At 44.5% G+C, this 14,182-nt stretch overlaps 2 protein-coding genes across 2 annotated transcripts; both read left to right on the forward strand.

The window, feature by feature from the left end:
* Nucleotides 1–406: 406 nt before the first annotated feature.
* Nucleotides 407–6,362, forward strand: cplx3b (complexin 3b). The gene is made up of 3 exons (XM_069174015.1): nucleotides 407–937; nucleotides 3,593–3,680; nucleotides 3,850–6,362. The coding sequence occupies exons 1-3, from the start codon at nucleotides 780–782 to the stop codon at nucleotides 4,072–4,074; spliced, it is 471 nt and encodes a 156-aa protein (XP_069030116.1). The 5' UTR covers nucleotides 407–779; the 3' UTR covers nucleotides 4,075–6,362.
* Nucleotides 6,363–7,926: 1,564 nt separating this feature from the next.
* Nucleotides 7,927–11,444, forward strand: LOC138213422 (growth arrest-specific protein 1). Its single transcript, XM_069174509.1, has one exon. The coding sequence runs from the start codon at nucleotides 8,550–8,552 to the stop codon at nucleotides 9,300–9,302; it is 753 nt and encodes a 250-aa protein (XP_069030610.1). The 5' UTR covers nucleotides 7,927–8,549; the 3' UTR covers nucleotides 9,303–11,444.
* The last annotated feature ends 2,738 nt before the right edge of the window (nucleotides 11,445–14,182 follow it).

Consider the following 14,182-nt stretch of genomic DNA (forward strand, 5'->3'; position numbering starts at 1 on the left):
GGTTTGCTCATGCGCTGCAAACAGGCTCCATCATTTCCTCCCGTGAGAGTGTTCATGTGCACCAAAGAAACTAAGAGGAGACTGCAGCTCATCATTTCCAAGTGATTAGACCAATAAACCGAAGTCATGCCGAGGGTTTACAGACAGCCACTTGACTAATTTGCAATTACGAAGCTCTTTGTGTGTTGACAAACTGTGTATTCGGCTCCAGCGCGCAGATGACCCTGAGAAAAAAAGAAAAGAAAGAGGCACCAAAAACAGCCAGGAGACTCTGGCTCATCACGTGTTGTTTGTCCCCCCACCCCGGAGTTCTGTCTGACTCCATCGTGAGTTATAATCAGACGGCGAATCACGGGACCCCGTGCAGCCCACGATGCCGACGCGCGCCGTGCAAGCGCACACCCAGTCCGGCGGTGCCTGGGATTGGGTGGAGGGAGTGGTGGCTGCGGACGGAGTCACAGGATTGGTAGAGTTCAGCGCCAAACTTGTTGACTCATAACTGAGCAGCTCCTTTCCATCCTTCTCGGCGCGGAGCTGTCCAGGGCCAGTGGTACTGAAACTGCCAGCTTCCGACGCGCCGTCGGAATAATTTCCTCTTTTTTACGATTTGATTCCTCTAATCCAGCCTTTGAGAGTTGTATGCCCTCGCTCGAGACATAAAGACGTGTGGTTTGAGCGTCACTTAGCTGATATCTGTCCATCGTTGCCGCTCTGTCCAAGAGCGCATCGAGCCTTCAACTTCTTAGCCGATCAAGCAGAGGACTCTCCAAAGCGCAGCCATGGCTTTCATGGTAAAACACATGGTGGGAGGACAGCTGAAGAACCTGACAGGCGGGCTGACGGAGGAAAAACCCGAAGCGGAGAAATCAGAAGCCGCCGCGCAGGGGATGACTCAAGAGGAATTTGAACAATATCAGCAACAGTTAGAGGAGGAAAAGTAAGGCAACGATTGAACTTTGTGATTGTGAAGTTGTGATGAAAAGCGACAGTATGTGTCAGGGGGGAAAGGCGGTTAGAAAAAGTGGCGTGTTTAAACAGTGTGTTTAAGCGTGTAAATAGCAGAGAGCTCCCAGTGCGCCGCGCGCTTTTTTACGCATCAATGCAATAACATGAGCGCTCCATACACAGCTGCTCCTCTCGCCCTGGGAGCTCCCTGTCTCTTGGTTTCGGCATAATGTGTAGCGCCGTTTTTAATTTGGGATTCCTGGAATCATTCTTCCACGGAAATGTCTACAGGGATTCATGCCTGCGGAGAGAAATGTTCTTATTGCTGTGCGTGAGTCAGACTGTGGTAAATAAAGTGAATGCAAACAACCAACAGTAATAGTAATTAATTTGACTTTAATCATCCATAAGTTACTACTAAAGATGGATGTGATTAAAAATGTGTTGCAGCCTAGAACAGTGATTAAGTTCCCTCTATAATATTTCAAATTTTGCTGTTTTATTGTTGAATTATTTTATTTACAGCTGCGATGCCATTAATATTGAATTCTTTCTTTAATTACTTAAATGTTTCCTCTGTTTCTCATCTGCTAAAGTGAATTATTTCCATGTTATTTTCATAGAATTTGAATATTCATCGTGCTGTTTATCTCACCAGCACACTGGAGGACAATATAAAGTGACAACAAGGTCATTTGGGAAACAGAGTTCACTCAGCAGACAGTAACTCACTACTGATGAGTGTGATTCTTCCCTCTGAGCAGGACTCCTCATCTCATATTAGATGTTCACTGTGCTGGTCATAGAAGAAGTTACCATAAAGAATTCCGATCTGATTTATACTGAAAAACTGTCTAAATAATACTGATATATTTCAGTTTGATAGAGTAGTTAGGCGTCTAAATGCATTCTCAACCATGGCTCATCATCAACTATTTGATGAGCGCTTTTATCCAAAGTGTCTCGTGTGCAGACATTTTAAGAATGAGTGGGAGTCCTCCATGTGGTAATAACACCCGGCTCTGAGCTCTACAGCCGGCACGGCGAGGTGATTTTCCGTCATAATGTGACCTTCAGTGGAAGTGAGTTATTAGTCAGAGGTGCTAAACATGAGCATAGATCACCGCAAAGTCCATGCTCCTCAGATCAAAGCAGAATACGGCGGTGGGTTGGTGGGTGGGCCGCAGCTCACACTGGCATGTCGCTGCATGTAGACATTTTATCAACCCGGGCCACAGTGACAACCCGGGGTCATCTGATGCCCTTGAGAAGGCAAAGACACAAATTCTCTGCTCATTGGCTGCAAAGGGAGGCGCGTGCCGTTCGGTGTTTGGCCTGCTCACGTTAATGCAAAGTGAACTCGGCCTCACACGGACGGCCCCCGACGAAACGCCGCATCTCCACATAAGACGACCTTCCCCTTGACACATTGGGTACAAACAGTTTGAAGCCTGCCCGTGGTCCTCCGATGTCCCCTCGCCTTTAGATGATGCTGCTGCTGATTTCATGCAGCCTCTTCGACTGCTTTGATGATAATTATCTCGGGTCTTTATGTCTTCATAAGCACCTACTGTGTTTCACTGACCGTTTTTTCTTCTTCTTCTTCGTATTCATGCCAGGTTTGGCCTCAGGCTGTACAAGCAGCTTTGTTCAGGATTATGTCATGTTGCTGTCTCATAATGTCTGAGGCATTTTAAGCAAATTTAGCAATTTATGGCGGACAATTATGAATTACACTGAAGCCATAAATATTCCAGTAAGTCTGAGTGGAGACAGCGCTGCCAGCAGCCTACGGCCTGCCCTCTGCTGGAGGCATCACATATTGTTTACTGGGTTGTTTACATGAGAGACACCACAACAGATAAATATTGGCGATGTGGTGCAAGATTTTAGAAAGTCCTCACTTTTATGCAGAGTCCGATCTATCAAGATGGTTGGGCTGTATCTTTGTCTTTTTAAATTGTTTGGGTTAAACTTCCTGTTTTGTAAGGACAGTTTAAGCTCTTTTCAAGTTTTCCAAGAACACCGTTAAAGTTTACAGTCTGCATTTCAAAAGGAATCCGAGACCCACGGGATGCTGTATCTGGAGCTCCTTAGCACGAGCACAACATCTCCTCCGTGCTTTTCTCCCCACGGCATCACCACCACTGCTGCTGCTCCCCCGTCTGTTGGCTCTGTAGCCTTCAGACAGGAGTTAGCAGGACACATGGTGTTGGTACGCACTGAGCAGCCTTATGATCCTGTTACAGTCGAGATAGGAGATAACTGGTTTTGGCAGTGGTGCGGTGGTTAGCACTGTCGCCTCACAGCAAGAAGGTTCTGGGTTTGAACCTCGGCCGGGGCCTTTCTGGGTGGAGTTTCCATGTTCTCAAGTGAGATGGGAACACCCCCGCCCCCTTTCAGGATACAGCAGGTGTAGATAATGGATGGATGGCCTTCTTCATTTTTAGACTTAATGTGTGGGATTGTTTTGTAATTTAAGGGTCATTTCTACTTTATATGTAGGGGTGTTGGAGTAAGCATTTCTATTTCAAAACTTTATACCCTACCCCTTGAAGCTAAGATCATTTAACTTTGCATGATCAAGAGCGCCTTGAACATTCTCCTAAAAAAAAAAAACACATCTGTTTTGCCTCCTTTTCTACAGACAAGAACGAGAAGCTGATTTTGCCCAGAAGAAAGCTGAGAGAGCCACAGTTAGAAGCCATTTCCGGGACAAGTACAGACTACCAAAGGTAAACTGATTCAAATTTGCTTTTATAAGAAAGTAAATAAAAGCAGGATCCTTGCTTTTGTAAACATCACATACTCTTCTAAGCTATAGAGAGACTTAAACCTTAGTTTCTACAGTTGTTGTCTACATGGACATGTATATACGTGCATCCTCGTGTGTGTCCACCTCAGAACGAGCTGGACGAGACCCAGATCCAGCAGGCAGGGGATGACGTGGTGCTGCCCCAGGAGCTGGCCAAGATGATCGCCGAGGACAACCAAGAGGAGACGAACAAGCAGTCGGTCTTCGGCCAGCTGTCCAACATCCAGAACGTGGACATGGACCAGCTGAAGGACAAAGCCCAGGCCACGCTGGAAGACCTCAAAAAGCAGACGGAGAACTGCAGCCTCATGTGATCTGGCTCCACTCTTGAGTCCCAGGAGATTAGAGTTTTTTCTTGTGCAAATATTTTTCAGAGGCAGAGCTGCTCTGGGGTTTGAAGTTTTCTCGTTGCTTTAGTGGGATGTAAGTTACTAACAGTTTTTCTAGTTGTGCAAAAGTTACACAGAAGCCTTCTTTTACGAGATCTTGGGCTCGTCTTACAAACAGGAAAAAAAAATCATTCAAGCCACAGTTTTATTGCCTGCTGACCTTCCAACATCCTGAAAGCCTTAAATGTGCTTCATATTTTTACTGAAATTAACTAATCTGCACTCTTAAAAAATGTAAACTCCTCCCACTGAGATTTAATCAATGAGATTATTTCTGCCTTCAGAGAAACTCCTCCTCTGAGAAAAGTTTGTCCAGTGTATTAAATCCTTTCCTCCCTCCACTCCCTTCACCTCCCCGGCTCTGTACCTCACGTGACCAGTGATAACAAGATATGATAGCGCAGCAGAGGTCGCAGGTGTGTGTGTGTGTGTGTGTGTTATTGCTTACAAGCACACAGCGGCTGATTTCAATGACAAACACATGCACTTCGAATAAGGGAGGATCACTGATATCAGCAGCTGGGTTGGAATGAAAGCAAACATACACAAGGCAGATTCACGTGTTCTGTTAAATTTGGGAAGTTTGGTGATTTTAAATAAAATGAAAGTGGAGCTGTTTATATCTCACATACAAAAGCACAACATCACAGAAGTGGGCAAAGTCCAATTACAACAGATTTTTGTAAAAAGTAGCTTACAAATGTTGCTACATTAATCTTAGTTTTCATCTCCTAGACATATCATTAGTTTATTTTCTGTACTTCAGTGTGCCTCAGACGTCCGTTATAAGGTTGTCTTCTTTGGAGCTCCAAGATCTGAAAGCTACTTTTTACAAAGACGAAGAGCCTTCTTGCTTGTTTATATCTGCAGGAGATTTCTTATATTTAACTGCAAATTGTTGTTAAATAGGCACAAACAATGTCAGTTAAGGGTGTTTATTAATTCCCAAATTTAACGGAACATCGACACCAACTCTAACTGGGAATAAATATGTGGGTATGCTGCATTCATACGTTCAAAAACTGAACGGAAGCTGCTCATATGAGAGAAATGTAAATGCTTTAGAAGTTGTACGCCAAAGCCTTTGTTGAGGACCCTCCGACCAACATAAAGGAAACGGCACAAATATGTCCAACTGTGCAAGTGCAGTGTGTGTGTGTGTATAAATCGAAACTACTGAGTCCACATATATTGATGTTCTATAAGATGTATGCAGGTGTCTATGCTGTCAGCGGCGGGTCGCTCTTCGCTCTGTTCTCATCAACTCGCTGGGTCTTGTAGTGTTGTCGAACCGTCACATGACCTTTGACCCGTCCTCCATCTCATTGATCCCCACCCGCCCCCCGTGTGTCTCAGTAGTGCTGTTTTTGTGCTGGTGGATCTCGTGTCGTTTAGCCGATGTGATGCGTCAAGTGGTGTCTTTGTAAAAAAAATAATTCAAACATACATAAGTGAAGGCAAAGAAGAGGGGAATCTGTTGATGTGGTGTTACATTCATATACATTTTGCCAGTGTTGAGTTTATGTAGCAGTGGTGCTGAGGGTTGTGTCTGCGTTGATCTCACATCCATCTCCAGTTTAACTCCTGTTATGTTTCCACTGCCATAATGTGTTCCTTTATGATTTTATTTAATTTTGAAGTATTTATTTTGAAATTCTCTGTGGCCAAAAACGATGCTGACTTTTGTTCACTCCATTGCTACGAGTATAATTTACTCTCTGTATGTGCCACACTACTGCTGAATGAAAATGGAGGCAGCACATTTTCAGTCCAGTGGTTCTTGTCATGTAATAGCTGAACAGTATATTCAGAATATTTCAATAATATGAAGCAGAGGAAAAGTTGCAATAAGTCCTTTTGTAGACGAGTCTGATCCTGAGATTATATTAATGGGTGGAACTGAAGCCATAAAGCAAAACTCTTTGCTTTGTATGAGTGTGTGTGAATTGAAACAATAAATCATTAGCTCCATAATAATAATAATAATAATAATAATAATAATAATAATAATAATAATATTAATAGTAATAATAATATACAAATGTGATTTGTTGTGCTGTCATCCTGTGAAAATGATTTTTCAGGAAATGGCTGCCAGGACACGTAGTTTCTTCTTCGGCTGTTTCTTTGTTTCACTGTAACTCTGTCATTCTGTCTGAAAGTACTTCAGTGATTTTGGGGTTTTAACTGCAATAAACTGGTTTTTATTATAATATACTTCCTTTTGGATTTTGTGTGATGACTCCAGTTGTATTTTGTCATTTATGTGCATTCTTATGTATGTAGCAACTTGAACACCAGGTGGAGACAGAAACACACCCCCAACGACAGAGTTAACTACAGAGAGGGAGGCTGCAGACAGGGGCCTGTAGATTGTGATTGACAGGTCATAGATGGGATGTTATTGTCAACTCGTATTAAAAGATGTAAACAATATAATACAGCATTTCATTTTAGTGAGAAAATCCTCATTATCTGGCAACACCGTGGGGACCAAATAAGTCAAATAATCTTAGACTAAAAGAATATAGAGAAATATTTATGCATGGTTGTATGTATATATGCATTTGTGTAGGTTAATGTATGAAGATGAATAAAATAATACGCCACAGTGCTATAAAACACCCCTTTGTGACACAATAGACTCTAAGACAGTATTTTGTTCAACTTTATGGGGATTTTAGAAGCTGTCACTGGACTGGATTCTGGTGTTTCTATTATTTTGTCCACTTCCTGTTCATATAGTCCAGTGGGCATAAATATAAACACGTGCAGTACTGTAGTTTTTAAATGCAAACTGTGCATGTTTAGAGACACAGAAGTGTAGTTTCTACTGGCAGTTATTGGTCCCAGTCTGAGCAGACTCTAGGTTGGGCATCCATCTGTTTTGTGGAGCAAAACTGGCACAGACCTCTCAGTGGGGGCACACACAAAAAAAAAATCAAGTTAGTTACCATTTCAATGGTAGGAAAGCCTGAGCTATTGGTAGTTTTCAAGTGTGGTGTGAAAGGGAATAGCTGTAAAATATATTGATGCCGAACCCCTCTCCATTGATAGGCCGCAGTGCGTGAACAATCTCGAGCCTGGAGAGACACTGGGCCACTGCATGGCCAATCTGACACAATTAGGGTGAAACGGGCCAGAAAATACTATTCTCTCCCATTCTCCTCTATCAATCGGGGCTTTAAAACTCTGCAGAAAGAGAGGCGGAGGGGGGAGGGAAGGGGGGGAGAGAAAAGAGCGACAATTAGACTGAACCTTTAAGTGCAAACCTCTCAGCGATGAGGCAGCTATCACAGAGGTGCTCTCTCCCGGCTCCAGTGGAACACGTTTGTTTTTCCTCGCCGAAAATTGGAGCAGTGAAGTTGCAGATGTGAGCGTCTTTGCAAAGGAATGCATTTTGCAAGCTCCCCCTCCACCACCTCCACCACCTCCCCCTCCTCCTGCCCCCTTTCACTTGTGTTTTGCTACAAGGGGACGAGGGAGGAGGGGGGGGACCACACAGATCCTAGGTTTCATGCAAGGAAAATTATAAACAGTTTCATCCAGCGTATCTCGTCATGTACTGAGGAGGATTTGTGCGCTGTAGGCCTGGAAATGGGTCCCACGGCTGACTCCTCAATGACGACCAATCGGTGGACAGGATTGTAAATGAGAGAAGAGGAGGGAGAGAAAGAGGGGGGGGGGGGGGGGAGGGGGGGGGGGGGGGGGGACTTTTCTTTCTTTTTTTCGACAGAAGGAGGGGTGTTGTGGGGAAATGCTCGGCGGACCGTGAAGCGTAACAGCCAGAAGAGGGACAAAGACGCACATTGCGGGACACAAAATTGCGACAGAGAGAAAGCTCTCCCAACTCTACGAAAAACTTCTGAACGCGTGGATGGATTAAAAGTAGCGGCGCCGGGAAGAGTTGAAACTAGCGATGGCAAGAAAGATGAGTTCAAGGGGAAGTTGTGAGTCGTGGACAATAACTGTGGTTAGAATGCGCGTTAACTTTGGATAGCCTTGTGGCGCGGTTCGGCGTCCACTTCAGATCTGCAGCGGTGGCACGGTGCACGTTTTGCGGTGTGATTTTTTTTTTTTTTTTTTTTTTTTTTGAACGGACATGCTTCCCGGAATGTTTCTCTCTTTTCTGCAGCCACGCGTGGTGATTTCCCTGAGTCAGATCCTCACTTCTACTGTTGCTCAGCTCACCAGGAAGAGGCAAACTCATCTGAGGTGCAGGTTAGAGAGTTTGTGAAAAAGTGCTGCGTCGGTAGCAAACTTTTGTTGCAATAAAAAAAAAAAACGCGTGTGGAGTACTTCTGTGAACTTCAGTGTGAAGGATTCCGTGTTTGAACCGTCCTGATCCTAATGTGCTGGTGGAGAAAGTGCACGTCACCGAACTAGAACTCCATCCAAGCATGAAATGTTGGTGCAGCGCCCTGGCACTTCTCCCATGGGTGCTGGTGGCCTTAGATGCACAACTAATCTGCTGGCAGGCGCTCCTCCGGTGCCACGACGAGCCCGAGTGCGATCTCGCGTACAGTCAATACTTAGCAGCATGTGAAGGTAACATCAGGGGGACGAGGAGGCAGTGCCCGAGCCACTGCATCAACGCGCTGATAAGGCTCAACCACACCCGCAGCGGGCCGGACCTGGAGACCTGCGACTGCGCCCAGGACCTGGACTGTCTGAGCGCCAAGCGCGCCATAGAGCCGTGCCTTCCCCGCAGACACCCGAGCGACGCCGGAGGCATCGGCTGCATGGAGGCCCGGCAGCGCTGCGAGGAAGACAGCAACTGCCACACCTCCCTCACGGCCTACTTGTCATACTGCGGGCAGCTGTTCAACGGCAGGAAGTGCTCCTCCAAGTGTAAAGCCACCATCCAGCAAATGCTCTTCATCCCAAACGGCATGCTACTCAACCGCTGCGTGTGCGACGGAGTGGAGAGGCCTTTCTGTGAAGTGGTCAAGGAGAACATGAGCAAACTTTGCGCCATAGGAGACCACAGTGTTATTTCAGACCAGCCTGATGTGGATGACACGTATGAGGATGAAGACTACGACCCTAAAAGTGACAGAGAGGAGGTTTACACTGACAGTTCCTCTGCTTCCCAGAGGTTATCCAGCTGTGTGACAATCTTGTTTCTGCCTATAGCACGGATATTATACTGACACAAAACTTGGATTTATCAATGAAAGGGTGACATTTGAGAGTGCAAGGTCACCCCTGGATTTAATAACTTGCTCAGAGACACTTTAGCAGGACTTCGGCTTGCTGGCAGAGGACTCCCAAGTTATTTTTCACCCTCGGGCCTCTCTGCCATCTCATTTTAGCTGCGTGGTGGCAGAGAGCACTGTAATGGTTTGTTCCCACAACCGCACAGTTTGCATAGTAATTCTTCATGCACGTTTCACTCAGGAAAAACTTTTGATTTGTGATCTTCACATAGATGGCCTTTACAGCGCTCTGAGATGAAAGAAAGACTGTTGGCAAAAATGGCACAAAAAAAAACTTTGAGGTGACAGGAAATGAACCAAACCAGACTTCTTGTTGCAGGATGCCAGTGTTTTGTGTGCCTTTTAAACAGCTCCTGTTTATTTGGTTTGGTTTCAATGGTACTTGAAGTGTGGCCTTATTAAGACCTTAGACAAACATTGGACCCATCCAGCCTCTGTTTGCTCTGCTCTCCATTTCGGGGGCCTTTTGCATTGTTGCATTAACCACACTTCAAATATTTGAGGAAACGTTCAGAAGACAGGCATGGGTGTGGGATCAAGTACTTAAATTAACTGAAGCGCCTCTCCAGCACTCCGTCCTGCTCCCCTCCCCCATCTGAGATTGTTTTATTGAACTTTTCCTGAGACCCCCCCACCCTTCTCTTCCTCCTCTCTACTGCCTGTGCCCCTTTGATGCCTTTAAAAGACCCCGTCTTTATTACTGCTTTCACACTGCCGTGACACTCCAGGAAAACCTGTCAGATTCTGGGTCAACACATCCTACCTGCAGTTTGTCCACAACACTGCTCGAGATTTATGCTAAAACCAACACACACAGCAAACTGCTCCCTTAGTTTCACACTGGCACAGTCCTGGCATGTTACAAAGTGGGCTAACCCAGACTTTAGCCCAGGCGTGCTGGCCCTGCTGCAGGGCAGTCAGGACTGAGTTTGATGGGTTGTAACATGAACATTGACTAAACTAGAAGGTGCCAGTGTGAAACTGAGCTACAGTCAAGTTGCTGCTCACTGTTAAAAGAGTTGCGTAGTGACGTGTTATTCTACAATGTAAATATTTAGTTACAGACATTTATCCCAGGGCTACGAAGTGCAGTGTGAATCACACACTTATTTTATTTTAACCCTGGCTTAACAAAGTGTGTGCGACAGGGAGCTCAGAATATACAGTGAAAATCTCAGGATTACCCAGCAGTACGCCAGTTACATCAACACTGAGCAACAATACAATAATCAGTAAACAAAGCAGTGTCCCAACAGTGTGTTAACAACAACAACAACAACAACAACAAAGTAATCGGTCATCAGTTGTTTGTTGTGAGTGGACACACACAGGTTAAATCTTATTCTGTGTCACATAAATGTGGTTAAAGCAGCAAGAAAGTGTCTCTAATTATACCAGAGTTTTTCAGGGTGCTTGTAGAGAACTTTTAACATACTTCCTAAATAAAATGCACAAATACAGATGAAGCGCTAACTAATAATGAGATTTAATCACTTTCACGAATTCATAGTGAGATTCCTCTCCTCAGAAAATGTGCTTTCTCTTATTTTGTGTGTTTCAACACAAAGCATCAAAGTCATGTATGTCGATGCACACATTTACATGAGGAGATGTTGTGTGCAGCTGCTAAAGGGCTGATGTACCCGTCTTAAGGTCTACACCAAGAGTCCGGGGATTCGACCCAGCAGCCTTTCAGTCTCTTCCATCAGTCCATGCTGAGCTGTTTAGCAATAAGGGAAAGTTCAAACATGTTAGTTTTCATCACTTGTACTGGAGCTGCCAGTTTGTCTTTGCCACTTGAAATGAAGTCTTGAACAATGTTGTTAAGTGTTAAATTATGAAGCTTATAGAATATGAAGAATGTGTATATACTTTACAATCATAAGCGTACGTGTTGCCTAAATGCATTTAATATAAAAACACTTCAAAACACAATGTAGCTCAGATTTTTCCTCCACGAAACCAGACTGGATTTTAGTGTCTTCATCAGTTTGTCATCTCATCTTGTGGGAACATAGCAGTAAACACTTCAGAGCAGCAGCTTCCACATGGAAGGGTGAGTTTTATAATAAAATGTTTATGATCTAAAAGATTGGTATGATGTGATTTATCCACAGTTCAACAAAGAAAATAATCAAAATGTGGTTAAACATTTTTTTTCTATAGCAAGATTAATTAATAAAAAAATAATTTCTTAAATATTATATTGAAAAAGATAAATATCAGTCAGTATTGTTTGGGAAATTGGTGCACATGTATATACTAGTACTTTACAAGGTAGATTATTTTTCTAGAAAATACGTTTTTTTTTTTAAATGTTTTTCTGAATGCAATAATCTTTCTTCACATTAGATTTATGAATAAGATATTTACTTTGTGGGCTGCTACACACAGTCATTGAATGCCAAAAAAGGAGAAAAGGTTATTGTTTGACAGCGTACTTCTTCAGTCAGGCAAATTACCCCACAGTTAGTGCTGCATGCGGCTACTTCCACTGTCCAGTGTTCAGGGGATTAGGTCAGTGTAATTGAAACCTAGTGAGGAATTTGAAGAGTCTAGTCATTGCTCAACATCCTCTTTGGAGAGAAATGGCAAATCCGGAGTCGGCTTTAGGCCCAGGTTGGAAGTAAACCTCTAAGATTTAAAAATTAATGAGGTGATGTCAGAGGGCGTTACTTTATATACGCTAAAATTTGCCGTCAGTGTACAGACAGACTTTGCTAATAACGAAAAATATAATGAACTGCTTTGGAGCAAGCAACCATTTGGGGTTTGTTCTCCACTTACTGAGGTATTTACGAGTCATTAACAAACTGTAAAAGAGTCATTCAGCGTTGCTGCGAGGCGTCAGAGGCACACCTGCTCAGTAAATGTAACTTCACTCACAACCAAATGGTTTAAATGTGCAGAGGCAAGAAGTGGAAATTAACCAGCTGAGGAAAAAAAACTGGCGTGACAAAACAGACCTATGTGTGGTGAGTAAGTACAAGTTTGTTAGTTGAGTTACAACAGGTGGCAAATTTCAACAACATCTCCCAGTCTGAAGGGAACTTCTGCACAGCTTCTCCTCATCTTTCATGAACAACAGGAATCCTGAAGGACTTCCAACTGACTCGTATCATAAAAACAGGGAGAAACAGAGGCCTGCAGCTACGATACAACACGACTCCCTTCTGGTTTAGTTAGACTGTCTTTGGTCCAGTCTGTCTTAACCACTGCCATCCATCCTGCATCCCCCCTCAACTCCCCTCCACTCCCTCCCTCCCTCCCTCCACTCCCCAAATCTGGGAGCAAAACCAAAACAAACACGAGCGGAGCAGCCTTGGGGAGTTGAGTGTTTGTAGGGGAGACTGGTGGGGGGTTACAGAGGCAGCACTGTGCCGCAGCCCATTTTCTAAATTATCTTTATTCAACATTTCTTTGCAACAAACCCACCCTCCCCTCCCCACCCGACCCCACCCGACCCCACCACTCTTCTCCTGACGGCTCCCAAGTGGGAGCGAGCCGGGAATTTAGGAGGCTCTTGTCTCACATAGGTACAATGTTCCATTCATGATAGCAATCGAGGCCACAGTGAATGGCTGACCTGCTCTCTGTGCGGGGGGGGGCTGGAGTCAAGAACGTAGAGACCCCTCTTTACGGGTGACCTTGATGCCAGTGTCACATTAACAGAGAGAGGAGGGTGTGGAGTCACTGGAGCTGCAGCAAAATGGAGGCAAATCGCAGCCCCGATGCCATAGGTTGTGGTTCAGGAGGAGAGGCCGGGTGGTGACTTACAGGATGGGGTAAGTTTTCCATTTCCCCTCTCTAGCATCACTGTAAGCAGCTTCAACACACTTTTTTTTTTTTTTTTGGGGGGGGGAGCTATAAATTGGCAGTACTCCCAGAAACAAGCAACAAAGCAAGCACAAAGGTCAAAATTGCATCCAAAGCTTTCCTGGCAGCGAAAGGGCTTCTACGCTATGATTAAAGGAATGAAGCTCAGCCAACACCGGGGGCACCGATAGCCAATTAGAGCCCCCACCACCGCACAGCCACATCACCGCATCACCCGATGGAGCGCCATCCTGTTGCCTCAGGACCGCTCTCTGATCTAACCATCCAGTCTGGGAGTGATTTACACCTGGCACGCCAGGTGAATGTCATTAACCACGTGGTAGAGTAGAAAACAAACACAACTCAGTCCTGGTATTTCACTGCTTCTAAGAGATCCCAAACTACATCTAGATCGGATTTTTATAATCTTTTCAGACAGTATCTTACAAGGTTGATCTCCTGGTGATAAAATATTTCACTCCCATTAAGTTGAAGAATTTAAAAAAGGAATGGTCCAAGCCAAAACTGCAGGGGCAGAGCTATCCAAACTTTTATGCCGTGTTTCAAATGACATACGTCCCTTAGTTAGTACACTAACAAATACTGCTCTTACATGTTAGGACTCTTACTTGTATAGTGCAGGAATTTTGAGTAGTGTTGTCTCAAATTGCTGCACTGACCAACCGAAAATAACCTCAGCATGTGAATATATCACCCGCGAAAACATCTGCAACTTTAATCTAAAAAAAACTAAAAATCTTTAAGTCCGTGATCGAGCCCCTTCCTCCACGTAGCCAGGATGGCGACCGTTCGTGGTGGAAAGTTTCCATCATTTCACACTTCTTTTTTGGACCGTTTTGAATGCATCATCCTGGTACTTGTAGAGCACTGCATGTTCTGTACTTGACAGTGTGTACACAGTTATATACTCAGACTAGTGTGTTAGTGCACGAGTGTGCCATTTGGAACAGTGTTGTTTTTGTGGGTTGACTGGGACT

Source organism: Embiotoca jacksoni, unplaced genomic scaffold (assembly GCF_022577435.1).
Source record: "Embiotoca jacksoni isolate LCO1_2020_lvr unplaced genomic scaffold, fEmbJac1.0.p SCAF_6, whole genome shotgun sequence".
Lineage (NCBI taxonomy): Eukaryota > Metazoa > Chordata > Actinopteri > Embiotocidae > Embiotoca > Embiotoca jacksoni.